At 40.5% G+C, this 27,972-nt stretch overlaps 1 protein-coding gene across 8 annotated transcripts in view; it reads left to right on the forward strand.

Moving 5' to 3' along the window:
* Nucleotides 1-27,538, forward strand: part of LOC133481141 (helicase ARIP4-like) — a 63,276-nt gene extending 35,738 nt beyond the window's left edge. For 3 of the 8 annotated variants that reach the window (XM_061780170.1, XM_061780199.1, XM_061780209.1), the window contains 21 exons: nt 7,629-7,872; nt 8,043-8,176; nt 8,398-8,547; nt 12,087-12,298; nt 12,373-12,555; nt 13,326-13,459; nt 13,864-14,060; nt 14,139-14,342; nt 14,756-14,894; nt 16,203-16,380; nt 17,443-17,661; nt 18,658-18,776; nt 18,899-19,023; nt 20,260-20,359; nt 20,456-20,661; nt 20,775-20,950; nt 21,809-22,005; nt 22,317-22,516; nt 22,787-22,876; nt 22,983-23,078; nt 23,562-27,538. In XM_061780170.1, coding sequence (XP_061636154.1) covers nt 7,629-7,872; nt 8,043-8,176; nt 8,398-8,547; nt 12,087-12,298; nt 12,373-12,555; nt 13,326-13,459; nt 13,864-14,060; nt 14,139-14,342; nt 14,756-14,894; nt 16,203-16,380; nt 17,443-17,661; nt 18,658-18,776; nt 18,899-19,023; nt 20,260-20,359; nt 20,456-20,661; nt 20,775-20,950; nt 21,809-22,005; nt 22,317-22,516; nt 22,787-22,876; nt 22,983-23,078; nt 23,562-24,613 — 4,355 coding nt within the window. In that variant the 3' untranslated portion in view covers nt 24,614-27,538. Of the gene's footprint in view, nt 1-7,628; nt 7,873-8,042; nt 8,340-8,397; nt 8,548-8,588; nt 10,833-12,086; nt 12,299-12,372; nt 12,556-13,325; nt 13,460-13,863; nt 14,061-14,138; nt 14,343-14,755; nt 14,895-16,202; nt 16,381-17,442; nt 17,662-18,657; nt 18,777-18,898; nt 19,024-20,259; nt 20,360-20,455; nt 20,662-20,774; nt 20,951-21,808; nt 22,006-22,316; nt 22,517-22,786; nt 22,877-22,982; nt 23,079-23,561 lie in introns of those variants that run through there. The other 5 variants (XM_061780190.1, XM_061780179.1, XM_061780219.1 and 2 more) reach the window with 5 other exon arrangements.
* The last annotated feature ends 434 nt before the right edge of the window (nt 27,539-27,972 follow it).

Genomic DNA, 27,972 nt, shown 5'->3' on the forward strand with positions numbered 1-27,972 from the left:
CCTTTCCACAGAGTCAGCTGGGATAGGCTCCAGCTCACTGCAACCCTGAACAGGACAGGTAGTAAAGAAAATGGATGCATGGTTAAACCTACTTGGATTGTGTGACGCACCAGCTCCGGCAGATAGAGCTGCGGTAACAAACATACTACTTGTGGAACATGACACACACATATTAGTGCACATTACCGCCATCGAAGGGACTGGACTGAAATAGCATCACCTGGCACATTGTTGTTGTTTTTTCCCATCAAAGTCGGAGAAACATGTTTGGGATTGCTCCAGTTTCCTCTTGTATTCAGAGGCGTCTTGTATTGATGCTGATACAAAAAGATGACAATGGAAAGTTGCAACTTTCGGACGAAGTGCAGTAGAGCATTTGAAAAGGGCTAAAAGTGCTTTCATGTGAGTTTGTGAGTCAGCGTTATGTAAGCTGTCGATCGCAGACGCAAACTCCCACAGCAGATCACAATCAGTACTCATCTCTTCGGTCTGATGGCACACAACTTCAGCTGTTCCGATGAGATTGTGTTTTCCCTGAAAAGCAGCAGCATGGCTTTGTTATGTTATGAACGTGTCCACTGAGTAAATCAAAAGTGGGTAACTTGACAAACCTCAGTCTCAAGCTAATGCCAGTTCATCATTACTCCTCTTTGTTTTATCATCACTCTGTTGAAGGAACGTTTTAAATGAAGTCAAATTTCTACTTTCCTCTCAGTGCCAACATTCTTGGGCAAAAGCCACTTGTTGGACACGCACGCACAAAGAGCACAAGTTGTGGTTTTATGTTCTTCAGCCCTTACATAAGTTACATAAACCCTAAACATATACTGTATGGAGATGTGCTTACATAAGATTTAGGTTGCTGAAGACATTTGTCATTTCCCTGTAGCCTCCCTTGGAGACGCATTATACATTTTGTGGCCTTTTTTGAATCTCATAAAGTGTAATTTCTTGAAGGAGGCATCAACCCAACAACATTCTCAGTGTTGGAACAAATGAAGTCACTGCATGTAAGTCAATACGTCATCTGTATTTTGACTTTCTCTAGGTTATTTAATTCAATTGCCTAATATGAGTTTTGTATCAGCAGGTCCGTGTGTAAAAAGTTGTACATCCTGTTATTCTTTGCATGTCATCTCTATTTATTGTGTTTTTTACATTTCATTCCGAATTATATATCTAATATAAAATATGGGCAGTGCAGTGGATATAATAATATACGGGGCAGCAGGATGGAAGTGTGGTTACCAGGTCTGCCTCACAGTTCTGATTTTTGTGGTTTGAATCTTTGCTCAGGCTCTCCTGTGTGGAGTTTGCATGTTCTCCCAGTGCTTCTATGCATTTTCGCTGGGTCTTGAAGCTTCCACCCGCATCTAAAGACATGCATGGTAGGTTAATTGAAGACCCTAAATTTCCCAAAGGTGTGAATGATTGTCTATATGTGCCCTGCAATTGCCTGGCAACCTGTTCAGACTGTACGCCGCCTCTCGCTCGAAGATGGCTGGGATAGGCTGCCGCACGCCCACGACCCTATGAGGATAAGCAGTACGGAAAATGGATGGATGGACGCGTGCGTGTGTGTGAGACAGTAGTTCACTGTGATGTGTGAAGCCAAGTTCATGAATGTGTCTGCATCCTTCCTCTTTGAATGATGACCTCACGTTCATCTACCCACTCCACTTCCATGCTTGTGTGTGTGTCCATGTGTGTGCGCGTATTGTGATGTCGGGGCTCTATGCTTGACACAGACAGAGAGTTGTAATGTATATGCGATGTGCTCACGTAGTCACGAGTCTCTGCCGTAATCTCCAACTGAGATAACAAAACTTGTGTCCCTTGGAGAAGCGATATTGCAGAGCATACGGAGCAGTCGTGTCTTGCATTCTGACACTCAACCCACTTTGATCATACTCGTAACTGTCAATTTAAGAGCATGGAGCATGAAGCAATTTCACGTATTTCTCCACCTGCAAAATTACTGTACGGGTAATGGTTTAAGCAACATTTTATCATAATGCTGATACATGATTAAAAAAAGGTTAACCACTGTTAATAGCAAAGCTTAAGACAATAAATTCTGTGTTCACCATTATACACTTAGCTATATTGTGGCGAACAGCCAGGACAGAAACGCGTATCATGTTCCAACGCCGCAGTGCTTTCCTTTTCTGGATCTATATTTATCGCACAACACACTAGTGTAGATGCTCATGATATATGCAGAGGTGTCGTTTAGATTTAGAAACATATATATTTCATATAATTTTTTGACATGCATTTATTTAATCCCTATCAATAAGAATAGCTTATTATGAATTGGTTTGACGTGCCAGTCTGTGCATGCATTTAGACATGTTTTGTGCACAGATAACACTTTGCTACAGCTGCAACTGTTGTGAACGTGTTGTACAAATAAAGTTGAGTCCACTACAAGCACGCACAGACACACATCACTGAGACAGACTGTTGTCATTTACGCGACGTTTGATTATGTATAATGGACCAAAGGGGCCTTTTATGTACAACCCCAATTCCAATGAAGTCGGGACGTTGTGTCAAACATAAATAAAAACCGAATAGAATGATTTGCAAATCATGTTCAACCTATATTTAATTGAATACACTACAAAGACAAAATATGATATGCAATGTTCAAACTGATAAACCTTATTGTTGTTAGCAAATAATCAATAACTTAGAATTTTATGGCTGCAACACGTTCCAAAAAAGCTGGGATAGGTGGCAAAAGAAAGTGACTGAGAAAGTTGAGGAATTCTCATTAAACACCTGTTTGAAACATCCCACAGGTGAACAGGCTAATTGCGAACAGGTGGGTGCCATGAATGGGTATAAAAGGAGCTTCCCTGAATTGCTCAGTCATTCACAAGCAAAGATGGGGCGAGGTTCACCTCTTTGTGAACAAGTGCGTGAGAAAATAGTCGAGCAGTTTAAGGACAATATTCCTTAACGTACAATTGCAAGGTATTTAGGGATTTCATCATCTACGGTCCATAATATCATCAAAAGGTTCAGAGAATCTGGAGAAATCACGGCATGGAAGCGGCAAGGCCGAAAACCAACATTGAATGCCCGTGACCTTCGATCCCTCAGGCGGCACTGCATCAAAAACCGACATCAATGTGTAAAGGATATCACCACATGGGCTCAGGAACACTTCAGAAAACCAATGTCAGTAAATACAGTTTGCCGCTACATCCGTAAGCGCAACTTGAAACTCTACTATGCAAAGCAAAAGCCATTTATCAACAACACCCAGAAACGCCGCCGGCTTCTCTGGGCCCGAGCTCATCTAAATGGACTGATGCTAAGTGGAAAAGTATTCTGTGGTCCGACGAGTCCACATTTCAAATTGTTTTGGGAAATTGTGTGATGGTATGGGACTGAGTTAGTGCCACTGGCATGGGTAACTTACACATCTGTGAAGGCACCATTAATGCTGAAAGGTACATACAGCTTTTGGAGAAACATATGCTGCCTGCCTGCACTCCAGACCTGTCTCCCATTGAAAATGTGTGGCACATTATGAAGCGTAAAATACGACAACGGAGACCCCGGAATGTTGTACAGCTGAAGCTGTACATCAAGCAAGAATGGGAAAGAATTCCACCTGCAAAGCTTCCAACAATTTGTGTCCTCAGTTCCCAAACATTTATTGAAAGTTGTTAAAAGAAAAGGTGATGTAACACAGTGGTAAACATGACCCTGTCCCAGCTTTTTTGAACGTGTTGCAGCCATAAAATTCCAAGTTAATGATTATTTGCTAAAAACAATAAAGTTTATCAGTTTGAACATTAAATATCTTGTATGTGTAGTGTATTCAATTAAATATAGGTTGAACATGATTTGCAAATCATTCTATTCTGTTTTTATTTATGTTTAACACATCCCAACTTCATTGGAATTGGGGTTGTAAGTTGTTGTGCAACGCAGCCAGCCTCAGAGTGTCTGCACACATTCTTACCATCTTGTGGATACTGCAGGTCCGGAACATAATATACCAGTTGTCATGAACATTGAAACTTACTGTGACTAAGAACACTGTGTGATGGCAGCGCAGCATCATTTTGTGCCGTCATCCCTACAGATTCCTGGCAAGGCTTGTTCTTGTGTGTGTGTGTGTGTGTCTGTCTGTGTGTGTGTGTGTGTGTGTACTCGCGTTTCCTGTTTTTCGTTTCGTAATCCGTCCATATTTATTATCCAGCACTTACATAAGCCTGGGTTCTGGTTCAGTGTGTCTCTGGCAGAGCAACTAAGAAGGAAGAGTGTAGGAGAAGATGAAAGGTGAAAAGTGAAGCGAAAGCAGATTCCAAGTGGGTTGGTGGTGGGAGCAGAAACATGCATTCAGAAATGCACAAAAAAATATATAGCTTTTTGTTTTTCTGATACCTTCAGTTTTAGGATGAGACACTCAACCAGACTTCATGCTTCGAGCGGATCCACACAACTGACTCAAATGTTCTTGTGATTCATTTGAATGTGATTCATGTCTTTTTTTTCTAGCTTTAATTAACGGGTGTGCCGTTTTGAGTGTTTAACCGTTGTAAGGCTCACAGGCACCGACTTAATACAAACACAGAATTGGGCTTGCTCAACTAGCCTCTAGGGCAGTGTTTTCCCGTCCTTTATTGAACCAAGGCACCCATATACAGTACATTATAAAAAATCTTACGGCACACTAGCAGGCAAAATGGCAAAAAAAGTATGAATACTGAAATAATGATGATCAGATTTGTCACAAATTAACTTTGTGTGAAATTTGTCTCATTGAACACAAAGCTGTTCTTATTCTGTTTTATGAAGAGCAACAGGTGGATATGAAGGTTTATTGTACTTTCTGCCATAAAACAGAAGAACATTATTAGCAGTTGTTATGCTTGTCACAATACGTTGCTGGCATAAACAGATGAAAAAAGAAATAGTGCTTTTAAATTTTCAGACAAATGAAGTGAAATTCTAATAATTTCCCACAGCCCTCTGATGATCTCTCAGCGCATACTAGTTTGCCATGCCCAGTGCGGTAATTGACGTCCGTAGTGTGGGATTGCACAGGGTGGCATGCGCGGCAATGCGCAGGCGCCATATTACCGTAGGCAGGGGGAAGGGGGAGAGCCATGGCATTATTGAAGTGTGTACACAATGTGTTTTAAAAAACAAAGGAATAGTGTTAGCAGAGCATCCAAATCTTACGGAACGTCCGTATATTGTTACAGAAATCACTGAACGTTGACTCGTTATGGCCGTAACACTGATTGTTCCAGATATTGGCAAAAAAAATCCAGCGTCTGACATTACCGGCGCATCCACATTGAACAGGTCTATTTTTTTAGGCCTCCCGGCTGCCAGTAAGTCAATGATCATCGCCTCCACGGTAGAGAATAAGCTACACTTCTTACCATGTTTCACGAAGGGAGGACGAGGAGTGGATAGGTGTCAAAGAAATAAGTGATTTGGTGGAACCATACACTAGGTCTGGCTGGAACCGCATTTTAGCGGAGAGTAAACAACTTTGAAAAACAAAGTAACAGGCCAATTAATATGTGTTTTGAGATATAAATATAAAATAATACACGTTCACATAGGACGCCGCATCTGAACCGGAAATATATTAGTACCTCACTGCACACGTCACTTCAGAACGTGGGCAGGTTAGAAGTATATTATTGTTATTAATAAATATTTGTAGTGCAAGATAAGATAACCTTTATTAGTCGCACAACGGGGATATAGTTGTAGTTACAATTACAATTGTGGATATAGGAAATATAAGTAAGAATGACAAGTAGCATGCATGAGAAGACGTAATTACATTTCTTCTTCTTCTTCTTGTATTTATTGCAGGTGTACAAGAAGTACATCGCACAAACTAGAAACCAAAACTATTGTCCATACATAAACTATCCAATTCAGTTTTTCAGCAATATTATTTGTTTGTTGTTGTTTCTTTCTCATATACTGGTACTTTGATTCGGGCTGCAACTGTGTCCACCATTACCAGGTTGATGTAATAAAAATATTAAAATGATAAATATTGAAGCCATAATTTATGAACAATTATGAATATGACTGTCGCACGGAAATTTCTCTACAAAATTTTCAATATATGGAAATTCTGACAAATTTGGAAAAATTGCTCTAGAAGTGAATTTTTACAAGTTGGCAACTGTGTTAGGAATGTGCTAAAGACTTTACAGTATAACGGGGCATGAAAATAAATAATTTTAACTTTGTCTGGCTGGACTGTTGCTCAATACTAAAGTGCATTTACAGTGGGTACGGAAAGTATTCAGACCCCCTTAAAATTTGCACTCTTCGATATATTGCAGCTATTTGCTAAAATAATTTAAGTTCATTCCCCCCCCCCCCATTAATATACGCACAGCACCCCATATTGACAGAAAATAACGGAATTGTTGAAATTTTTTAAGATTTATTAAAAAACTGAAATATCACACAGTCCCGCGACCCTAGTGAGGAGAAACGGCTCAGAAAATGGATGGATGGATATCACATAGCCATATGTATTCACACCCTTTGGTCAGTATTTAGTAGAAGGCACCCTTTTGAGCTAATACAGCCATGAGTCTTTTTGGGAATGATGCAACGGGTTTTTCACACCTGGATTTGGGGATCCTCTGCCATTCCTCCTTGCAGATCCTCTCCAGTTCTGTCAGGTTGGATGGTGAACGTTGGTGGACAGCCATTTTCAGGTCTCTCCAGAGATGCTCAATTGGGTTTAAGTCAGGGCTCTGGCTGGGCCATTGAAGAACAGTCACAGAATTGTTCTGAAGCTACTCCTTCATTATTTTAGCTGTGTGCTTAGGGTCATTGTCTTGTTGGAAGGTGAACCTTCGGCCCAGTCTGAGGTCCAGAGCACTCTGGAGAAGGTTTTCGTCCAGGATATCCCTGTACTTGGCCGCATTCATCTTTCCTTTAATTGCAACCAGATCTGTGCCTTGTCACAATTCTGTCTCTGAGCTCTTCATGAAGTTCCTTTGACCTCATGATTCTCATTTTTTCTGACATGCACTGTGAGCTGTAAGGGCTCATATTGACAGGTGTGTGGCTTTCCTAATCAAGTCCAATCAGTATAATCAAACACAGCTGGACTCCAATGAAGGTGTAGAACCATCTCAATGATGATCAAAAGAAATGGACAGCACCAGAGTTAAATATATGAGTATCACAGCAAAGGGTCTGAATACTTATGGCTGTGTGATATTTCACTTTTTCTTTTTTAATAAATCTGCAAAAATTTCAACAATTCCGTTATTTTTCTGTCAATATAGGGTGTTGTGTGTACATTGAGGAAAAAAATGAACTTAAATGATTTTAGCAAATGGCTGCAGTATAACAAAGAGTGAAAAATAACTATAGAAAATAACTATTGATTAAATGAAATACCCTGGTTAAAAATCTTTACGATTACATAGTGTAATTTGTTGAAAACAATGATCAATTGAAACACAAATAATGAGGACTGGTTTTAGAACTCCTGTTGGGGCTCAGTTCTGTGTATGGCCTCCCTACAACATCTGGGAATGCTCTTGATGAGAGTAAAATAGCTGGGATTTTGAATGTTTAACTGTGGTCACCCTTTGCTTCCTCAGATCAGTCCCACAGTGCCTCCTTCAGCTCAGAGAATGAGGCTCAGGGAGGTGACCCCGCAGCATGGCAGTGCACCCCTCCACAGTCTACCTCACCTTCAGGGGGGACGCCAGCCAACGCTCCCCACTCGCAGCCTGCTTCGGGACCCCACTCTGTGGTCTCCAGCCAAAACCCCACCCCACCCTCCACCCTGACAGGAAGTAGGAATAGGAGATCAAAACCATCGCACATGAGACGTAACATTAGGTAAGCAAATTCTATTCCAGCGAGAGGCGTACTTGATCGTACTGGGACTTCATATTTGGGCTTGAGCACATTACATTTCTAGCGATCATCAAATATAGTTTCAGTGGGTGACAAATGCGCCTTGGTGAAGATCTGCTCTCGCTGAGTGCTCTTGTTCCTCGTGTTCATAGGAAGTTACTGAGGGAGCATCAGCTGGAAGCAGTCACCAAAACTGCTCAGCAGGAGGAGCTACAGAGAAGGCAACGTCTGGATGACCAGAGAAAGCAAGATTTCTCCTTACCACTGCTGCCTGAATATGAAACTGGTGTGTCCCCAACATCCATATCCATCCGATTTCAGTGTGACTTATTACATGCAAGGTCACACACACACACATACACTGATCACCCATCAATCACTGGACTGACACAGAGACAACCACCCATTGATTATCCATACAAACTTTGATGAAGTGTGACCACATTTGGGTAAGAATGTGAAGACAAAGCAGTGATCTGTTTTGCTTTTGCCAATCCCTTTGAGCAGGTGATGTAACAAAGCATGTGTCATCATCATCAGTGTCGCAGCAGCAGTTGAGACAGGAAGTCATCTGCCTGGAGTCCAGTAGCACCGGTACTTGCCAGGACGTCAGTACCAGCATACGTGCCTCCAACACTGAGCGCGCACACAAAGCAGGTCAGAGAAAGAGAGAGAGAGAGAGAGAGAGAGCAAAAGAGAGAGAGAGAGACACACACACACACACACAATCCCAGCTGACTTTGGGTCCGGGGCGTGGTAGACCCTGTGCAGCCGATCTTTGGGAATTTCTAAATGTTATGTATTTGATACAAATCAATTAAATATTTCCACAATTAAATATTTACATAGATATTTTTAAATAATGTATCACCATAGCTATCTCTGACCATATCTATGTAAATAGTAATCATTATGCAAATTGCATTTTTGGTACAATATTAAGCATTATTACTGGGATAGTATAATATACAATAGTTCAAGTGAAAGTATAGTTTATACAAAATTAAAAAAGATTCGTATGGCAAAGCAGACTGAGGGAGCTAACTAGTAAGCTACTAAAATGTTCAAAATATGTGTCTTGTCAAAACAGATATTGGATATAGGAGTGATGTACAAATAAAATGAGCGCTAGTTTGTAAAAATCGGATAGGGATTTAGGATTTTATGCTAAATTTTATGTCGAAAATTGACCCAAATTTCCATGCCCGGAAATCAATGTAAATCATTACGAAATGTGTGACCGAAACCTTGAGTCTTTGGTAGAAAAATGCCTGGATGTTTCATATTAGTTGGGACGAAAATGTGATGTCTAAACAGGCCATTTTCCGAGTTGGCGGCGTCCACTCGAGCGGGACAAACTGGGAGCAAGCACATTGTCAGAATTTACTTCAAACCTCACAGAAAACAAGAATGTTAATAGTGAATCACCACCATGTAGTTTTCTGTCGTCATGGAATCCTATGAACGTGTGCTTTTCAATGCCGAATCAAGGAACATTTTCATCTTTGTCAGAACCACAGAAAATCTCAACCGAATTGAGAATTTCAAAAACGAGATGGTAAAGGGATTTCCCAGCAATTTAATCTGAAAAGAGCAAGTATTACTTAGTGCGAAACCATGGGAAAACGCAATTATGGTGGACCGCCGCTAAATTCACGTGCCCGAAATCCGGCACAGCGAGTTGGATCCAAAATGGTACCCGTTTTTCTGGATTTAGTTACATAACTTTAAGGAGTCGCACAGCAGGTAGAAGCTGTTTTAACTGCCTCGTAATGTGCTGCTGCGTTGGTTAGCAACTGAATTAAGATGTTGACTCGGTCACAAGAGTTATTATTTATTATGACTAAATAGATAACTTGATATACTTGATAACTACACAATTTATGAAACATTGTCAAGACATGGCAGAAAGTGATAGTTCTATACACAATAACTTGACAATACATTAGCATAAATAATAAAACAATATTATAGTCTAACATGGTAGCAGGCATATTTTCTGCACTCATCAATTTTACCATAACTACTAATTTTTTATTATTGTGTTTGTAGCTCTCTCTACTGTTTTTGAGAGCTGTGTCTCATTTTTTGGTAACCGCAGTTGGTTCTGTGAGAGAGTCAAAAATGATACGAACGCTGTCATTATGATGCAGTACATTGAACATGTTAAATCATTACCTCTCTGAATGTCATTATCTTTGTAAAGACAATATTTGATACAGCTCTCATTTTGGTAATCATTATATTTACTCTGGTGCATCAGAATATTTCCGCAGGGTACATTATGTACACGTCCCTCATTCACCGAAGTCACACTCTCTCAGGCACACGCGTACACAAAAAGCAAGATGCACGTGTTAACGCACACACCGTTGAGTTTGAGAGTGACACGCAGCTAATATCTGGGTTTCGGAGCCAAAAAAAGACAGGAACAAAAGGGGAAGGGGCAGTAGAAAAAAGGGGGAAGATGAGGTGGAAGAATGATAGACAGAGCTGATCACTGCAATAAAACTGGCTAATCCTGGTTGGGAGCCAGAAGACACGCACATACATGTAACCACACGCACAGTGCACCACTGTGGCACAGTGACATTTCTAGTTAAGGTTGCATAACCAGTCTCCCCCCCCCGCCACTTTAATCCCACTTGCATAACCAGACATTCATTGCAGTTATATAAACTCTCTTGCTCCATCTCTCCCCCATCTCTCTCTCTGTCTCTCTCTCTCTCTCTCTCTCTCTCTCTCTCTGTCTCTCTCTTATTTTTGGATACACAATAACATACTGATGCGCGCGCGCACCCACGTAGGTATACACGTCTCCTCTTCCCGTCGTGCCCTCACAGGCTGCCAGCTGTATAATCATGTTTGTTTTTTTTCTTCTTCTTAATTAAATAGGGATGTTGGTCTTCCTGATACATACACACACACAAGCACAACAACAGGTATCACAACGAGTGTCTTCAAAATACACACACATGGTGTCTACTGATCCTCATCAGAAAACTGGCAGCAAACTAGCTACTTAGTTACATTGATTTAAATAGAGACAGATTCATGCATTTGTTTTAAACCAGGGGTGTCAAATTGGTTTTCATCATGGGCCAGATCATATTTTTGATTGCCCTCAGGGACCATATTGGTGAAACAACAAATAGAGTATGTAGAATCGCTAGCGGTGTAACGGTATGCCAAAATTGCTTCGTACGTACCCTGGTTTTAGGTTTGCGGTTTAGCTCATATTTGGTACGGTAAGGGGACAAAATGAAAACAAATTGTTTGTCTTTTAATGACAAATACTTTCTTTTTAAGAAAGTGCTTTATCCATCATTTGTCTTCTTGTAGGAAATGAAAGATACAGACAAGTGCAGCAGTGGCATGTGTCTAGAGCGCGCGGCATTTACACTTGTCCCTTACCTAATAATGTTCCCTGTTGTAGCCCTCAAAATTGCTCTATCATATTACATAATTGCGCTTGCATTTAGTTATCATTTTTATGATGGATAACTAGTTTTGAATGGAAGTCAAGGAAACATTGTGGCAATTGAGTTTGATTTTCAAACCTTTGTTTAAAGGAATTGGAAACCTTTCCAAAGGTGGTTCACAATGTTTGTGGAATATTTTGCAGGTGGACTTGCCAAAACTCATCCTGCTGGGAAACATTCCACTTAGCAATTGTTATGTTACATATGTAAAAACAATTTTATTCACTTCTCTAAATAAGAGGGGCAAATAAGGTATGGCAAAAGTTCAAAGTAACTGTCTCGAGAACGGAGTCTCCAGCAGGTGTAGAATGAAGATTTTATGTTATTTTTTTCTTCATCTGCTTGCCTTAGTGTGCCCCCTTCATTGAATTCATCAGATTCCGTAACCTCCTCTGATTCTGATCTCCTGCAAACAAGCATCCTTCCCAACCTCGTCTTTCACGATCTGTTACAACCACTCAACGAACTTCTCCCACACAATCGAATTTTCATTGAGCCTGTGATCGTCTCTAAGTCATATACTTGTACTACTCATACGTGTAACTAACTGTAGTACACGATTATATTTACCATTAGCAAAATCACCAAAAAAAAAGAAATTACTCCTTCACAACTTAATCTAGTGCTTAACTTTTCATGCAATTTTGAGCAAAATTCCAGCGAAAATAGGATTTCCTCTCTCCCTCACACCTCCTGCCTTCATCTTCTCTGTAGGTGCGGTAAATCTGAGCCAGGGCGAGTACGACGCTATCAGCAGGGACTCCGCCCACCATGATATAGTGCGTCAGCAAAGTGGCATGCACATCAACGATGACTTCAATCGCCCGGATAACCAAGGACGGGTGCTTGTCAACTTGAACCATCCGTCAACAGAGAAGGACATTTTCCTGTCACGTCAGCTGGCGCGAGCTGTAAAACCTCACCAGGTACCAAGTGATTCCCTCTTTTGATTTATGAATTCTAAGGAAAGCCCAACTCAGGTTTGTGCTATTCATTTCAGATTGGTGGAATTCGTTTCCTGTACGACAATTTGGTGGAGTCGGTGGAGCGTTTCGGCAGCAGCAGCGGGTTCGGCTGCATCCTGGCCCACAGCATGGGCCTGGGCAAAACACTGCAGGTCATCTCCTTCATTGACATTCTCTTCAGATACACGAAGGCCCACACCGTGCTCACCATTGTCCCTGTAAGCACCTTATTGAGTCAATGTTAACTGTCATTGAATGAATAAATAGATGAGTGATCTTGCACAACCTAGCAAATCTGCCCTGAAGTTCTCAGATTCAGGATTCAAATTGCGTCTTCGGCCTTCCTGTGTTGACTTTGAACGTTTTCCCCATGCTTGTGTGGGTTTTCTCTGACGTATTCCCACATTCCCAAAACATGCACGCAAGTTTCATTAAAGACTTAATTTTTCATAGGTGTGAATTTAAGTGTGATTGTTTGTTTATCGTTGAAAGGCAACCAGTCCAGGGTGTGCCCCGCCTCTCGCCCAAAGTCAGCTAGGATAGGCTCCAGTACCCGTGACCTTAATGAGGTCAAGTGGGGTAAAGAAATGGGGTGGAAAACTGTGGTATAAAAGGCCCTAAAAATATTTAAACAGTAAATACAATATGATTTTAAGGGCCTTTCTGACCTGGCCTTTGAAAGGCCACACTAAACCAGGGATTTTTTTTAAGATATCTTCTTCGTCTTTTTTTACACATGCATTTAAAATGTTGATCTCCTGATTGGAGAAAAAAAACGTTTTTTTTCGCAGTGCCAGTGTTGGTGTGGACAAAGAGAACGAAAAAATAGATGATTCAAGTTGCATGTTCTCATGTCTCTTCAATTATTAAAGGGTGTAAGAACAGGAAAAAAAACGATCTGATCAAGGGAAAATCGTCAGTATAAATATTTAAAGAAGCAAAAGCTGCACTGCATTTAATATACAACCTGTCATGGTTTCTCCCACAGGTCAACACATTGCAGAACTGGCTGGCAGAGTTTAACATGTGGGTCCCGCACGCTGAGGCCTTGCCCCCGGATAGCGACCATGGCGTGGTGAGGCCTCGCACCTTCAAGGTTCACATCCTCAACGACGAACACAAGTGAGTGCAAGTCTGTGGATCTGAGTGCAAAATATGAAAGAAAAATCTGCATTTTATTACCGTTCTGCTGTTGTCTGTGCAGTACGCAAGCACACATACATACACTAGTGCCGGTGCACTCACAAGTGAGGAAAATTCTCCTTCTGTTTTTTTAACTGCTGAACCTTTGGCTTGCCACCTGGTGCTACAACTCTCTGTACAGCTGTTTTTGCTCTGTGTGTGCTCACGCATACTGGATGTGTGTGAATAGGGAGGCGGTTGAAAGATGACCGTGCATTTTCATTGCTAGGAAATGTGCCATTTGAATGATGTGGTTTTAAGACGAAATTGCATTAGAAAAAGAAGAATGACAAAAAGAAGTCCATTGGTTGTGTTAAGTAGCCCTTTTCTCTGTGGTTACCCAGAAACACAGCATCCAGGGCCAAGGTGGTGGAGAACTGGGCCCAGGATGGAGGTGTGCTGCTGATGGGCTACGAGATGTACCGCCTGTTATCGCTCAAGAAGAACTTTGTGTCTGGGCGAAAGAAGAAGAGCAAGAAAACTGCGGGGCCTGCCGTCATCGACCTGGATGAGGAGGACCGGCAGCAGAAACTGCTCAAAGGTGGAGGAGATGAGAGAGCAGATGAAGAGGTGGAATAAAATTAAATCTGATTTTAAATAGGAAACTATTCTTCTCCAGCTATCGAGAAAGCCTTGGCCAGGCCTGGTCCTGACGTGGTGATTTGTGATGAGGGCCATCGCATTAAAAACTGCCATGCCAGCACCTCTCAGGCCCTGAAGAATATCCGAACCAAGCGCCGCGTGGTTCTGACAGGATATCCACTCCAGAACAACCTGATCGAGTACTGGTGCATGGTTGACTTTGTTCGACCCGACTTCCTTGGTAAAGCATTTGTTTTAGTGTTATTGTATTGCTTTTAAATATATACTCTGTATATATATTTTTGTTGATGTTTACAGTGGATCCTCAAAACTCAAAATAATGGAACTAGAATGAGTCTGTTCCATGGATGGATGGATGGAAAGGTTTTATTTCTAATTGCACAGAAGCACATCACAATTTGAGCGCACCACCTCCTTCTGGTTAAAAATTTGGAAAACATTCACAATAATATCAAAACAAACAACAAATAACATAACTACAAAAACAATATCTAACAGACAGAGAGAAGGACATGCCGTTGTCAGCAACCTGCATAATTATTGGTTCCACTGTGTTTTGTCTTTACCCTCTAACTGTTTTAGATGTATTTATTGATTTATTTTTTGTTGACCGTGTATATATATATGTTTCAGGCACACGACAAGAATTCAGTAACATGTTCGAGCGTCCAATTCTGAACGGGCAGTGTGTGGACAGCACACCACAGGACATCCAGTTGATGAGGTACAGGAGCCATGTGCTGCACAGCCTGCTGGAGGGCTTCGTACAGAGGTGAGACAGCAGTCTCAGTACTCGAGCAAGCACCATAATACTCACTGAATAAATAAAAGCATTCACAAAGAGTGGATCTCAGAAAATGTACAGAAAAAGGTAGAACAGTGTTAAAAAGCGTTCGGCTTGAAGACTGTTGTAATAAATAATATTAATAATAAGAATTAAGATTTCTCTGTTGGAACAGCCTTTTGGTGCATAAGCTTGCAAAACGGCAGAAAAGGATTTTCAAAATGTTCTATAAACTTATAAGTGGAAGTTTCACAGATATTAAAAGTGTGACGCTTTCCATGGGATCATATGGGAATTTGAATTAAGTGTATCATGTACAACATGACATGACAAAGGGACAGTTGGGAACTTTTATCAGTTTGTTTAGTAGAACAAAGCTAACCTTAATAGTGAAAAAAGTAATCATATGACCGGTCCCTCCGACACCAAAAAAAAGCCCCATTAAAAATGTAACATAAAATCCATTCACTCGCCAATATGTGAATTCCGATAGAATTCACATATATTGTGATTAATCCACACAGAAATGTTCCAAATGTTGCGTTGTATTGTACATACCATCAAGAAGTGACGAATGTCCAGCGGCATACACTGTGGTCGTCTCAAACTTTTTATGTGATCATCAATGCCGCTTGCTACTTTTATTTATCAGTTATTGCTTATTTATCAAGTATTTCGTGCACGACCTATGTTTAGACGACGGGGCCTACGTGGCGACCATGTTGGGAAAGTCGTCGTTACCAAAACAACAGCTTTTATGTATTGTAGTATTTGTCTGGCACTGTCTGGCCAAACGTGGATATTTCAGCCCACTTCTAACTTGGGGAAACACTTTGCGGTAAATTGCAGATGGTTTGTTGTTGTTTTGGCTGTGCAAATTAGCCCACATTAACTCTATTTTATCACAAGTAACTGCAAAACATGCATCTCTTGGGATACGTGATAATCTCGCTCACACTGTATACACACACAGAGCAATATCAGAATTTGCACGTTCACATTTAATTTTATTGATGGTCATGCTCTGATTGAAGATTGAAAATCTGAAGTTAGTCATCATTTACTCAGCACTTGTGTAGTTTTTGCATTGTGTACTTTATACTCAAGTAATTTTTGGGGAGGACTACTTTTTGCTTGAGTACAATATTTGGCTACTCTACCCACCTCTGGTCAGATCTGCAGTAACTTACAGTACTCTTAAAAGGAAACTAAGAAGGGATTTCAAATGATGTATGTATTTTTTAAATGTAACTTTCTGTCCTTACTTTACAAATGAACATTCGGACTCTGCCTTAGACGAGGCCATGATGTGCTAAAGGACCAGCTGCCATCCAAAGAGGAGCATGTGGTCCTGGTGCGGATGTCTCCACTGCAAAGGGCGCTCTACACGGAGTTCATGAACCGCTTCAGAGAGGCGGGAAACACCGGCTGGTTCAGCCTCAACCCACTCAAAGCTTTCTGCGTATGCTGCAAGGTGAGAGTGAGGACCTTTAAACGCATACTTTAAACTGCCTGAATACCAAAGTACACTTGAGCAGCAGTTCTACCTAAACGCTCCATGCATCTGTGGCCCATTGTGTCCACCGTTTTCACAACATCCAGATGTCCCCAGAACATATAGTATGTAAATCAGACTGATGACCCAGCAGAAGTAACTACAATAACAATAAAATAAGTGGCAGGAGAAAGAATGCCCAAAGTTATCCAAAACAATTACAGTACATTATTAAAGCAACAAGGCAGATAATTTTAGTATTTCAAATGTAGTGAATGTGCCAAAAACTGTAGATTTTTAAAGTTGACTGTTGAAATAAAATGCAGCCATCAGTCATCCAATCAGACATGTTTAGATATGTTTAGTTTTGCAGGCATTGTCCCAAAGGTTTTCAAACCTTTAGAAAAGTACTTCCAGAGCAGAATTACATTTAACTATAGAAATAGAAAATTCTAAATTAGAAATAAAGGTGCATTTCAGACATTCACTCACAGGACACCTGAGGTTTGGACCACGTGAACTAGTGTCCAAATTTAATTCAGGGGTATTTATCAGGACCAAATGTTAGGGGGCTTATACTTTCAAGAATCCCAGGGCAGCTGTGACTATACAAGTGACTTACCACCACTAGGGTGTGACTGTGGAGTGAATGAATAATGTGTGCAATTGTAAAGCATATTTGAGTGCCTTGAAAAGCGCTATATAAGTGGTGCGCATTAGGTTTTGAGACGTGGTCTGCTGAGCTGCACGTATCTGATTGGAACCTTTTAGTTTCAGGAACTGCAAGAACCAAGAAATAAATGTTCCTGAAACTTAAGGTTGCAATGAGTTAAGCCATTATTGTATGCCATTCTTAGTGGCGAGAGTGTACAGTATGGTAACATGGGTCATTTCAACTGGATTCTTAAGGATCAACATCCAAACATGTATGAGCAAATTTATTCAGATTCGAATATAAATCTGTATTCTATTAGAATAGAAATAATCTATGCATATTTAAGTGTTTACCCACTGTTGTTGTTCTCCACCCTTCTCTTTAAGATTTGGAATCATCCAGATGTGCTCTATGAAGCCTTACAGAAGGAAAACCTGGCAAGTGACCAGGACTTGGACCTTGATGACGTCACCTCAGCTGCACCGACACAAAGTCCCACTGCAGCCAATCAGAAGCCAAAGCAGGTGGAAAACCCAAACCTCATCGGAGGGCTGAGTCTGAACCAGTTGCAGGAAAGGGCCAATCAGGTCATCACATATGAATGGGTATGTAGGAAGGTTCCAACATGGGCATAAGAATAGTTGTTGTTGTTTTTTTTTTTTCTTTCCTTGACCCATATCTTTTATAGCAATTACCTTTTTTAGAGTAGACTAAGTATATAACTCTTAAATAATCAACCTTTGTGTCATGTTAAATAAACACATTTTGAAAAATATGTCATTTTTACATAATCCCCTGTGTACGTGCATGCCACCAAAAATACACTCTCAGTGGAACTAAAAATAAATGACCCATTTGTCCACAGTGCTCCAGAAAGAAAGTTGGAGATTTCAGCATGATATTTTTGTTGCTCCACATTACTTATCTATATATTTTTAATTATTCTTTTTTGGGGGGCTGAACCAGCCCTTGTCAGGGCATTGAATCAATCGCAACTGGACTGTTCTGGTTGTTTTAGCCCTGAGAGTAAGACCTGGATGAATGACAATATTGCAGGCATAAATCACCCCTGTTTATACTTTGACCTTGAATTCCACAAACCCGGAAGGAAATAATAGAAACTATCCATTGTTGCCGTGATAAAAACTTTTAACTGGACGGAAAATGTTCAAGTGTCAAACCAAGTGAGTTCCTAACTTATAACTAACTATATTCCTCTTCTTCTTTGGGCCTTCTTTTGGAGTACATGTAGCAAAAACGCAAGAGGGAAAAAAAGCAAAAGTTCATGAATCTCACAGGTTAATCGTTTGATGCTCGCTGAGCTGAGGTCTCGTGCGAGATGCTTATGTCGTGCGTAATGGGAGTTCAATTGCCAAGGCTCTGTGTGACTGGAAGGGATGTTTTCGCCGAACATTTTGCTCAAATTCTGACTCGTACAACTTCAGGGTTGTTTGTCATCCAAGACTCCACTGTAATGTGTTGTGAGCTCCTTGTTTGCACAAGCCATAATCATTCTTAACACTGACAGTCATTTCAAGAATGCCATAGGTGCTTAGTTAATAACACATACTAAGATTTTATTACTCTTCTACGCTTCCTAGGCTAAAGACATAATGTGCGATTACAAGCCCGGCATTCTGGAGAATTCTGCAAAAATGGTCCTGCTGTTCCACCTGATTGAGGAGAGTGTTGCAAAGGGAGATAAACTCCTTGTTTTCAGGTAAAAGTCTTGAAATTACATCAGTGGAAGGGAAAGTTGAATGGTTAATTTTGTTGCAGCTTTTATGAGGATTCCCATGTGCCCCATTTAATGACCCAATCTCTTACATGTGCATCTTGCAGTCAGAGTTTGTCCACTCTTACCGTGATTGAGGATTTCCTGGCCAAGAGGCCAGTACCTCGTTCTACCAACACCTCCACCAGAGACCCAGCCAGCCAGAACTGGGTCAGAAATCTCAACTACTACAGTGAGTGTTGCTGTTTTAACACTACTTGGTCAGTATCTGAGACTTTGAGCTTAGATTCACAAGAGGAGTGGACAGTTAATATTGAAAAGTGCACTGACATTTAACTTATGTGCTGTGATAAGTACATTTTTGTTTTTAGGAAGAATTATGGCCATTATACTCAAATGATGCACATTTTAACTTTTGCAATGATATCAAATTATCATGTTGTAATCAGGATTATAATAGTTTGGTATTTTCCATTATAGTTACTTTTTATTTCGTTTTGACTTTTCGTTTTGAAATTCAATTATTTTTAATGAGGTTTTAGAGCAGAGTTGTTAATTTTTATTGGTTTTTATTTTTTCAAAAAATGCTTCGATTTAGTTTAGTTTTTATTGTTCCAGTATTAAGTTTTAGTTTTTTTATTTGGGGTATTTGTCAAGTGTGAGATTAAAAAAAATCATAATTAGTATTGTGTAATAAAAACTCAACAACAGTTACCATTTAAAAAAATATATGTTAATGTTCTAACAGATGAACAACCATTGACAAATCAAATACAGGTACTGTATAACAGTCCACAGAATTTGAAGTGCAATAAGTGCAGTGCATAATACTGCTTCTAAGGTTAGATTAGTTAAATCACAACGTACAGTAAGACAATTCATGAGACATGAAAGGAAAGGAAACAGATTTCCAGTTTTTTTTCCAGTTTTAGTTTCAAGGTTTTCAAAGTTAAAACCTCAAAAGAATTATCGTCCTCTTTTAGTTATTTTGAAAACCAAAGTAAAAAGTGAACATGTATATGCATTTATTGCTATTTAATTAATTATGTGTATTATTAATTATGCGTAATACATATGGGGGAAGAAAAAAATGATTGACTGGAAAAATAATCCCGTCCAAACAAATAGTCAGTAGTATGTGTGCCTATTCTACAAATCAAAGGTTTAGAGCGCAGACCTCCGCCAAGGTTGAAAAATCGTAATTTAGATCACCGCACGTTCCTTGTACATGGCCAAATTTGTTTTCAAGATTATTCATTTGTTCATCTCACAATGGTATTAAAAGCAAAAATGTACCTTTCTCTGCATCTACATCAATACTGAACGCCATGTGTGTAGTTAAATTCATTTTTTGTATCTGGTGTCAACAACCATTTACATTGAAAGTGAATCACATCAAAAAATAATATCCATTAATAAAGTGCCGTATTGTTTTAACTATCTGCTCTGGCTGTGCGATGTTTTAAAGGACTGGATGGAAGTACAACCACCTCAGAGCGAGAGAGATTAATTAACCAGTTCAACGATCCCAGCAACACCTCAGCGTGGGTCTTCCTGCTGTCAACCAGGTAACACACAGACACACTTGTATTCAAACAACAGTGATGCTATGATGGACTGTTCAAGTTTGAATAACTGGACTATGCACCACTGTGGGACCTCAGGGCAGGTTGTCTGGGAGTGAACCTGGTCGGAGCGAACCGTGTGGTGGTTTTTGACGCCTCCTGGAACCCGTGCCATGACGCCCAGGCCGTGTGCCGTGTCTACCGCTATGGTCAGAGGAAGCCATGTCACATCTACAGGTTGGTGTGTGATTTCACGCTTGAGAAGAAGATCTACGACCGCCAGATCTCCAAACAGGGCATGTCCGGTGAGAGCGCTACTGTGTAAACAGTTGAATAAAACTTAATCTAGCCTGATCTAATTTGCAGGTGTTGTTTTTTTCCTCTCTAATTATTTTAACTTTCCTTCTCCATCAATCAGACCGAGTGGTGGATGATTTGAATCCTGTGCTGGCCTTCACCAGGAGGGAGGTGGAATCTCTTCTCCACTTTGCCGAAGAAGAGCCAGAGCTCTGCCAAGTTCAACTGCAGCATCGGGACAGCATGGATTGCGTCCTAGGAAAGGCGTTGTGCCTCTTCCCACACCTCATTACCAAGGTAGATGAAATTAGAGAAACATATTGTTTATATGTGCCCTGCAATTGGCTGGTGACCAGATCAGGGTGTACCCCGCCTCTCGCCTGAAGATAGCTGGGATAGGCTCCAGCACGCCCGCAACCCTAGTGGGGATAAACGGTACAGAAAATGGATGAATGGATGGATGGATCACTGTCTGCCCCCTAGTGGTGCATAAAAGCAGAGTTTAGTATAGGGATGCCCTTATAAGGATGAAAACCCAGATGTACATGAACACCTGGCTGTTACACCTATAGGAAGTGAAAACTGAAAGAAATATGGAGTTGCTCAGCTCTTCCAAGAATAATTAATTTGCAAATATGTAAGCTATGGGCAGGTGCGTCTCCCGCATCGTAAAGTGCCCCTGGGTTCAAATCTCTGCTGAGGCCCTCTTTTCTGGAGTTTGCATGTTCTTCCTGTGCTTTCATGGTATTTCTCCAGGTACTCGTGCTTCCTCCAACATCCCCAAAACCTGGATGTTATGCTAATTGAAGATTCTAAATTGTCCATAGGTGTGAATGTGAGTGATTGTTAGTCTATATGTGCCCTGCGATTGGCTCGCAACCAGTTCAGGGTGCACCCCGCCTCTCGCCCAAAGTCAGCTGGCATAGGCTCCAGCTCAGCCACTATCCTAATGAGGATAAGCGATGTAAAAAAAATTGGGATAGACAGATGGATGCATTTCAAAGGCACAATTTAAGACATAAAATGTTGGTTTTCATTACACAAAATGCATTAACTAGACTAGACTAGTGCGGGTGATCATAAGAATGATGATGATGTGATAATAAGAATAACCTTCATCATAGATTTCCCCATCCTTTCTTTAAATCGTTGTAGCAACCATTCCCCCATGAGTCTCTGCTCATGGACCGCAGAGAGCTGAAGCTGAGCACTGCTGAGAAGAAGGCAGCAAAAAAAGGTTACGAGGAAGAGAAGAGGGTGTCTGTGCCTTACACTCGCCCTTCCTACGCTCACTACTACCCTGCCAGCGACCAGAGCCTCACCAACATTCCTGCATTCAGCCAGAGAAACTGGTTTGTAATAAAGAATATTCACAACTTATTAAAAAGCGCTCTGAGTGGCCCTGAGTGAAAGGATATCTTAGAGTTCAAACGTTTGATTCATTTTGATACATGTACTGTTCCCTCAAAAGAAAATCAATGGTGTAATGTCTCATGATCAATTTATATGAATTTTTAAAGAAACTAATATATACAAAATCGATTTAATTAATGTAAAAATAAATTGGTATAAGTATGTATTTTTTTGAATGAAAACATGAAAAATAAATCCTTCAAATGAATTTATAAAATTTTTGCGATGAAATCATCAAAACTCCTCCCAGGCGACCACCTCACGCTGAGGACAAGCCGGTGGCCAATGTCCGACCAGTCCACTCTGCTCCAGTTCCCACCCTACCTCGACAGGCGTCTGCAGGTTCGGCTCCAACATCCAAAGACTCATCAGCGTCCAGCCTTGGAGGTTTTCCTGTCAACTGCTTGCAAAAAGCTGGAGTGTTTGTGCAGAAGATCATTACTACTACAGGTAGGCAGTATGTACTGTCGCCAATTGTTCTATTCTATTCCCGTTGTGGCCCAATTTCAAAACCATAGACAGGAGGTTATGTAAGTATTACCCCATTTTTTTGGTTAGTTGGTTTACAATCTTGTATGAAATCTACCATTAAAACTTCGTGGATGGGTCACACATGAACACTGCACTAGTTTTGTTAAACCTTGGTGGAGGTCTGCTATTTACTGAGCGAAGAAAACAAAAACACAAAGTCGCAACTATTGCATATTGTTTCTCTTTTAGATATGGTGATTCCAGGCACCAACAGCTCAACAGATGTCAAGGCCAGAATCACAGCTGGAGAGAGCATCCATGTCATTAGGGGCACCAAAGGTAACGCTCATCATTTCAGTTTTGGTACTTGAGTCTTGGATTTGGTTCATTCCCTGTGAAGAATCTCATTAGCTTCTGAGTAACCTATTGCCTGTCTCAATTTTAGGGACCTACATCAGGACATCAGATGGACGAATCTTTGCTATCAGAGCAGCTAGCAAGCCTAAGATGTCAGATGAGACTACTGCAAGATCACACAAAGGTTGGAAGACTCATTTAATATTTTATTACTCAATGCGGCAGCTCTAAAATGCAGAACTGTACTATACAGATAATCGTGACTCTGTTATGTTTGTTGGTGTACATTTCCTGGCTACAGTTTTTTTTATATGTCAACATGGATTATTTTAGAAATGGCTAGACATTAGTCTCATATCTCTGCAAGTAGTTTCGCTGAGAATCCAATAATTTAATGAAAAAGTATTCCTAACCTTTAAACTAATAACAAAATAAATATTTGTGTCTGCAGGGTCAAAAACTGATAGATTGCACACAAAAAATCTCTAATTGATCAGGGTGTGATTTTCTGAAATGTATATGTTCCTTGAGATCATTCTGAATTTTACTTCTTTATAGCTATTAAGATCTTAGTTTTAGCCATCTGTAATTGATTTAACAGATGATACATTTAGGGTTTTTTGTTTTTGTTTTGTTTTTTAATTAATAATTGATTATTCCTCTTTAGACCCCCAAGGCTCTGAAGTGAAGCAGCCAACTACTGGTAGTAATGGTTGCCCTTCACCTGACCAACAGCAGCCAGTAACTCCTGACAGTTTGCCCCGCCCCCTTTCACCCGACAGCCCAGAGATACTGAGTGAGTTGCAGCGTTACGCTGCAGGTACGGGACGCCAGCCAGAGAGGGAGGACGGGAGCAACATGTACAAACTGCCTTCAGCTAAAATGGGCCAAAGCAACGACGACGATGGAAATGTGAGCCACCATGATGCCAACAGGGGTAATGTCATCCAGCCCAACATGGATGCCACAGCTGCACAAGACTTGAGAATCAACTCCAAGCGCAAAGCCTCCACCCCATTGCCAGACGAGCGGTCTCGCAAGCAGCCAGCTGTTGGCAAACACTCCACAGCCTCTTTAGCCTCCCAGGGTTTTCCCTACACGGGTGCCTATGGCTTCCCTCTGGGCTTCAACCCCGCCATGCTGGGTGGCTCACTGGGAAACCCACTCTATATGGGGGCTGGCTCGCCTTTCTTCCACCCTTCTCATAGTGCACTTGGCAACCCTAGTTTCATGCCAGAGTTGTTTGGTTTGGGCGCAGTCCCCACCTCATCCTCCACCTCGGCACTGTCCACTTCTACCGCCACTGATGTCTCGACTTCCTCATCCCTGCCATCCTCTGCGTCAAAAGCTTCCACTTTGGCTCCAGGCACCCTACCGTCATTCATGCTGAGCCCCAACCTCGCAGGCATGGCCGGGATCCTGCCACCAAGCTTTGCCCTATCCTATAGTCAATCTCTGCCCAGCTTTTACCGGGGGTCAATGCTCCCTGGTGGGCTTCCCGGTCCAGCGGCAACTCCTGGTCCAGCTGGATCAAGCTTTCTCTCCCAATGCACTATAACTGCTGGCTCCAGCTCCTCATCCTCATCGTCCCCTTCATCATTTTCCCCGTCGGCACACTCTGAGGACCAAAGGGCCAGAGCTATTGTCAATGGCAGGAATGTCAGTAGCCCCGGCAACTCGGATGACAATGAGGAAGTCATTGAGGTGAATGGCCAATGAAAAAAGTGATGCTCGGTTTGATTTGTCTGTAATAGGATCTCCATCCTATTTGGTGCAGGCTTTAAAAAGATCCTCTGAGGGACAACAGACATGGCGTTACATGAATCACAACGTGTGCTCTGATTGTGTCGACTCCACACAGTGTTATCTCTTGATTCTGAATTTGTGAACTTATTTCAAATCTCTTTTGGGACAAGAAAATGTAAATCCTAAACCTTTGGGCGTCTGCCTTTGATATGTAATCATCACTGGACAAAAAAAAGCCTGCAGTGATTGAAATGGCTTGTTGTTCTACCGACTAGTGAAAACAAAACAACAGCAGATTTACCAGGGGACATTTTTTTTATTTTAGTTTAGCTGTAGCAACGGTTATGTCTGTATCAGTCTGTAGGGATGGGCCTAATAGTGTAGTTGAGAATTAGATGAATTGTGTGTAAATTGTCGTTGCTTAATAATTTCTTGAAGCTGTGAAGGCTAAAAGCAGTGAACTACTTGACTGCAGCCAGCAGAGGCACTGTTGGTTTAGTCTCAACCAGTTTACTGTCAAAACAAGGGGAGCTTGACATCAGCTAATGTCTACATCCACACAAATGGTTCATCTCTTGTGTAGCAGTATTCTGCTCAATAAGATGCTGGATGGAATTCAGGACAATTCGAGAGATACTCTCATCCCGTTACAAATCTGCCCATTCCTAATCGTTTGTCACATCCAGTCTTGCTACTGAATATTCAACACATTTTAAGGAATGTAGAACTATAAACATTTTCAACTTCTCTGCCAGGTGAGTGGTATTGTATGTTTTTGTATTTGGAAGTAAATATGAAGAAGACAGGATGATGAGGTAAAACTTCTAAAACCTTAAAACAACAGAATGTATGCTTAATCAAATGCCTTTGAACTAGGCCTTTATTAAAGACTCCTCCTGAGACGTGACATGGGAATGTCAGTTTTTCTGTATTTTTTGTATTATTTTACCTTTGCCTAAAAACAGCCAGGGGAAAATGAGGAAAAACTGTCTCCCCTCGTAGCGGAGAAACAACCACCAACGGAAAATGCCTTTTGCCGCTTATCTTTCTGAATGTGAACTGTGAACAAGGAGATGCAAAGAGAGGAGTTGAAATCTCACCCACAGTCTTACTGTAGCCTAGTGACAAATAATGCAAAGCACTCACTCAAGCCTATATACTGTATAAGTACATGCCAACAGGAGTCAAACTGACCACACCTGAATTTTGGTTTTAGTGTTGTCTGTGTTTGTGTTTGCGTCTGTGTGTTGCAGTTTGAAATGTGAAAGAAAGCAACAGGGTTTCGTGATATTACACTTTTTGTTCTGCTGGTGTTTAAATGTTAATTTGACCTCATTTGTTTGACTTGAGGTCTTTATTGAAATCCTTTTTGGGGGGAACTTTGCCAAAAACAGCGCACAGCTGCATCCTCCGTCATAGAGGATTTTGTCTTAAGCGACCAAAATTAAATCAAAAAATGCTTTGACTATACTGTGTTTCCTCAAATAGTGGGCATCCCTCTTACATTAATTGTAATTAACTTCATGGATGTGATTTAAAGAGTTAACTGTGCTGTATGTATGTTACTAACCAAACCAGCAGCCCCTACCGAGGCACGTGAATGGTCTGCAGTCTTAATGCATGTTGAAAAATATACCAGTACTGGTACCATTGTGGTATATTATTCAAAAAAATGATTTTGTACAAATACAGGCCTCCCTCATCTGCAGTTAAGTATATAAACACCCCTGGCCGCTATTTGCGGAAACATGCTATATAAATACTGAATAAGGCCATCTGTCAGTTTGACCTAGTAATTAGCACTGCTCTACACTCTCAAATTGGAGACCTGTATGTGGAGACAAGGACCCGGCCACCACCCACCACCATTTTTGACCCCAGTGTATTCACGTGTTTTGACAATGTGCTTTCAAAACCAGCAGCTCATTTGTTATACGAAACAAACTTCACATCCGTATGCAGAGAATAATTGTGAAAGAGATTTATATTTGTGCTTCATTCTGAAATTGCGAGTTTACCTGTTTCATTTTTGTCTGGGCAATAGTTGAATTTACCAAGGTAATTTATTTATTACAATGAATATTTATTCATTTGTAGTGTATTGAATATCTTTTGTATTTTTTTTTTTTGTATTGTTATACTACTTTTGTTGTTCCTAAAGTTGGAAGAAAACATTTTGAGTTCTCTTCCCCCACCCCAAAAAACAAACAAACAAACAAACACTTACCAGTTCAGTTCCAGTTCATATTTAAAATGCAGCATTTGCATGTGTGGACCAACCAATAATGACCAGGAGAGTGTTTAAGAAATTTGAAGTAATTATCATCCTGCTGACAGTTACACAAATCATCTCTTAAATTTTGTGATTTTGGATAAATCATCGGGTTTATATTTTGTTCATTGTCATTTAATGTGAAATCTTTTATTTGACGACCGATTCCTTCATTAAAGGTTTGTAGTAAATGTCTGCTCACAAATGAATATCATAATACACGCCATTTCTGCGCATTAAACTTAAGATCAAACCACAGTTAAATTCTTCAGAAAAAAAAAATCATCATATTGTTACAATTTTTTGGTTTTTTGTTTTCATATCACAAATGATGGAAAAAGGTTTGGATGTCAGCTTGACATTCGCTGTACCAGTTTAATTTTATTTTATAAAGTTTTCTACTTGAATTTGCATCTTTATTTATACAAATCAAAGAAGTCCAATGAGCAGAGCTGTCTGAATTGCATTCACGGTGAGAAGATTGAAACTGCTAACTTGGAGGACTGACTGGTCAAACTCTGATATGTAGTGAATCCATGGACTGAGTGTATGACCTTGGAATACAGTACTTTGTTCATTTGTTTGTTTGTAAAAAATTTACAATAAAATGACTATTCCAAATGTTACTTACTCGTTTTCTTTGTATTGACAAACACGTTTCTACCACTTTTACACTTTTGTGCTTGTTTCAAAAGATGCAGGTTTGTTATTTAGGGTTACACTGTAATCCCTGGCAGAAATTAATCTTCGAAACACCTGATCCAGATTAAAGCCATCCATTATGTATTTATAACTATAGCAATATTTTTGATTTAATTTATTGTAGAATTATATGACGTATCTACTGTATAGGTAATATATAAATCAGCATGTACAACCCCAATTCCAAAGAAGTTGGGACGTTGTGTTAAACATAAATAAAAACAATACAATGATTTGCAAATCATGTTCGACCTATATTAATTGAATACACTACAAAGACGATATTTAATGTTCAAACTGATAAACTTTATTGTTTTTAGCAAATAATCATTAACTTAGAATTTTATGGCTGCAACAC

This window comes from Phyllopteryx taeniolatus, chromosome 1 (assembly GCF_024500385.1).
Source record: "Phyllopteryx taeniolatus isolate TA_2022b chromosome 1, UOR_Ptae_1.2, whole genome shotgun sequence".
Taxonomy (NCBI): Eukaryota; Metazoa; Chordata; class Actinopteri; order Syngnathiformes; family Syngnathidae; genus Phyllopteryx; species Phyllopteryx taeniolatus.